The sequence below is a fragment of the Camelina sativa genome, chromosome 11 (assembly GCF_000633955.1).
Source record: "Camelina sativa cultivar DH55 chromosome 11, Cs, whole genome shotgun sequence".
Classification (NCBI taxonomy): Eukaryota; Viridiplantae; Streptophyta; class Magnoliopsida; order Brassicales; family Brassicaceae; genus Camelina; species Camelina sativa.
In genome coordinates, this window is record NC_025695.1 from 47,817,624 (window position 1) to 47,821,250 (window position 3,627).

The 3,627-nt window shown below is 34.6% G+C and overlaps 1 protein-coding gene across 1 annotated transcript; it reads right to left on the reverse strand.

The window, feature by feature from the left end:
* On the reverse strand, positions 570–2,106 carry LOC104727042 (peroxidase 70-like). Its single transcript, XM_010446038.1, has 3 exons — positions 1,627–2,106; positions 1,373–1,532; positions 570–1,119 (listed from the first exon to the last, which is right to left on the reverse strand). Exons 1-3 carry the CDS (start codon positions 2,041–2,043, stop codon positions 704–706), a joined length of 993 nt encoding a protein of 330 aa, XP_010444340.1. The 5' UTR covers positions 2,044–2,106; the 3' UTR covers positions 570–703.

The following is a 3,627-nucleotide window of genomic DNA, read 5'->3' on the forward strand; positions in this document are numbered from 1 at the left end:
ATAGATAAAAGATAAAGAAAGGAACCAACATTCATATTTCATGTATATATAAGTACGTAACTTTATACAGGAGTAAACATGACACATGATTTTAATTCATATCGGTCCAACTCTCTTTTTTTAAAAATCAGAAAGGACAAATTTCACCCATCACCGAGCACATATATGAGATGGAAATTAAACTTACATTCATCGCCTAGTTTTCTGCCGGGAATTGGCAGAAATCTCGTCATCCTAACTTTCATTGCCACAAGTTAACAACTGATACATGTTTAATTAGACTTTAGATGTATAACTCAATTGTTATGTTATTTAGCGTAAATATATTAACCTAAATGTTATTCTATTGTTTCTGTTTTTAAGAGTCCAATTATTCTTTTCATTATTAACAACCAGAGATATAAATTAAACAAGAGATCTTCACATGTATAGCTTAGTTTAAATTTCTTAAGAGTCTACAATTACATAACATGTTCTTTTCCGTATGTGCATGTGATTTAAAAACTTATCCCCTCACACTCACATCGACGTAACTAAACACTTATAATCAATCACACATGATAAAAAAATGTTAAACCAGTTTATTGTTAGTAACTTTATTATATCATCTAGTAAGCAGAGGAGTCTATTGAACCTTATATATAATCTCCAATTTTATTCGTACTTTATATCATATCATAACGGTTAATTAATTTTATTTTGATCAGTTAACCACAGAACAAACCCTACGAATCTCCCCATCCAAACCCGTCTTGATCTCAATCTGACTCATCTTGGTCATCGACCTGCCGAATTCCATTCCAAACCACAGAAATGGAAACCTTAGTCCTAAAAGCTGTTCCACGATGGCTCGGGTCTGGGGATTAGTCCATAGGACCTGATCAGACTCGAGGACACCTCTACCATTCCTCAAGTTGTTAAGGTACGACGTATCGAATTGATCTCCACTTCCCGCGTCCAGCACAACACGAGTGGCGGGATCGCCGTTGAGAGGACATTGAGATTGAATTTGAGGGACGAAACTCGGGGCGATGGTTGGGTCCGGACTTCCTGTGTTGTTGTAGTTGAAGAACCTGTTCCTAAACACACCACACCCCGCCGTTCCTATCGTGTGTCCAGCTGTTATATACCTAACGGCAAACGCTCTATGTGAATTAGAAGAATCTCGAGAGAGTTTCAAAAATGTATAATTTGTAGCATCATGGTATACATAATACATTTAATATGTAACACCATGCATTCGTGTGGTGTTAACGTGTATATATAGTAGCAGAAATATTTCACAAAAGTAAAATTTTCACATATAAACCAAAATCGGGAGAAAATATTTTTGAAAGTAGCGAGGCCTATAAAACCAACTTGGTTTACGTACCAGCAAGGACAACGAGATCTTGGGTATTAAGATTTTTTGCGGCGAACCTCTGCTTCTGCACATCAACGGAGTCTGTCGGTCCGGGCAAATTGACATTCGAGGCTAGGGAAACCCGACCATCAAGTCGTCCCAATGGAACTGGCCACCATGGTCCACCGGCCTACGCATACATAGAACACCGCCATTTAATTACGTAAAGTTATAATCAAAAACAAGAAGATGGACTTATATATATAAATAAAAGTAAGTTATACCAAAACGACGAAGTCACGTGCAGCGAGTGCGAGAATATCAGCACAAGAGACTGTTCGAGGACAAGCGATCTCAAGCTCAGTCTTAGCTTCTTCGATGACGTTAAACCCTCTCAACGATAGATTTGGAATCGCCGTTCTCTCAGAGTTAGGTCCGGCTAGGAGAATGGAGGCGTCACAGCCTTGGACGAAACAATCGTGAAAGTGCATGCGCAAAACACTCGGAGCATTGGCTGGATTATCAAGATAGTTAGACTGGACCACAGACCGCACTATCGATTCTACATTCCAGCATGAAGTACCGTAATACCCGAGCCGAGGCCTTGGGAGGAAATGGTTGGCATGTACGGTTGCAGCAGCTAGGACAATGAATAACAGTAAGAGAACGAAGCGAGGATTAAAATTAGTAACATTTCCCATTTTTGTTTCTTCTAATTAGTTTTAAACCAAATGGTGCATGTATGTAATAATTCAGATTATTACTTTTTGATTTGTTTTGTTTAACAATTTGAGATTTTTGTGTGTATTTATAGTGAAAAATAGTTAATGATTCGTATAGTTAAATGAGTAAGCAATGCCGGGCTACTCATTAACTAATTGCAGCTACGTTTTACTGGTATTATAATTTTATAATCTTCTTTTTCTTACTGATTTGTTTTGTTGATGATATTGTAATTTAAGCAAATGAATGTGGTCCATGTATGTACCTAACTACCTATACGTAGATTTGTGAGTTTCTTCTCTCTTTTCTTTTACCTATTTCTAATGCTACTTGTCTTATAGATAATCTTCGGAAAACATTTGTATAATCTGAACCCCAATATAATTAGAGGAGCTGAGCAGGCTAGGTGTTGTGACTAATTGGGGTGACTCGTGAATTAGTTTTGTCACAAATAAGATATGTTCAAGTAATTATACGTCCTTTTTTAACCGTAATGTCTCCGCCATCACTAAAAAAATCGTCTAATTGCATTGCTTAGTTAAACTAGTCACTATGCGTTAAGTAACACGCAACGCATAAGAATTAATAAGATTCTGACAACCATGCATATTAAATATTGAACCCTTCAATTTGTGTTTGTTAGCGAATGTTTGTCTACGAGACTACGACTACGGAATAATATTATAATACCACGTACTTTCACGTCTATTGTCAATATATTAACGAGTAAGTTAATTTCTCGTTTTCCCCTACTTTTAGTTTGGTTTCTAATTTAACTCTTACAACGTACATTAAAAAAAGATAATTCACAACGCATACTCTAATAAAATATGCAGTTGCATTTAAACGAAGCAAATATTTTTCAATGATAATAATCAATGGTTTTTTTGGTATGGTGTGTGCGCGCAAACGATCAATGGCTATGTTTAAAAAATGAAACGGTTTAAATTTCTCTTAATTAAAGCGAATACGCATGATCTATCTGTGCAGCAGCAAAATTCAGATTTTAAATGTAAAATGAGGTAAAATGATGTGGTGAAAATACATCCAAATTCATGTCGAAATCACGAAACTGATATATTTATATTTATGCTAATTATTCTAAAAGATATCGATTTTGTGTTGACGGAAAATAGAAAAAATAGAAATTAAGAAGAAGAAAGATATATGCGTTGACAAAGAAATATAAGAAGAAGAACATAAGAAGTTAAGAAAGTTGGATTGTTTGTTATTAATTTATTTAAATATACTGCAACAAGTTGATCAAGTAGGCCAAAAAATTGATGTCACGAGACTAATTAAAAGGTTTGAAAATAAATTAACGTTTACACTTTACATATACTGTGCGTCGTCCATATCTAATTTACTTATGATTTCATATTTTTGGTATGTCTGAAATATATTCAAAATTTAATATATTTTTCGTAAATATTTATAAATCATGTATAGTATTATTACCTATTAAAAAAAAGGAAAACTATGATAAAGACGAATTGTTGTCGGCCAATTTATCTGGTAATTACGTCTTGTTCTAATCTTTCCTTTTTAAAGCACTTGTTGTT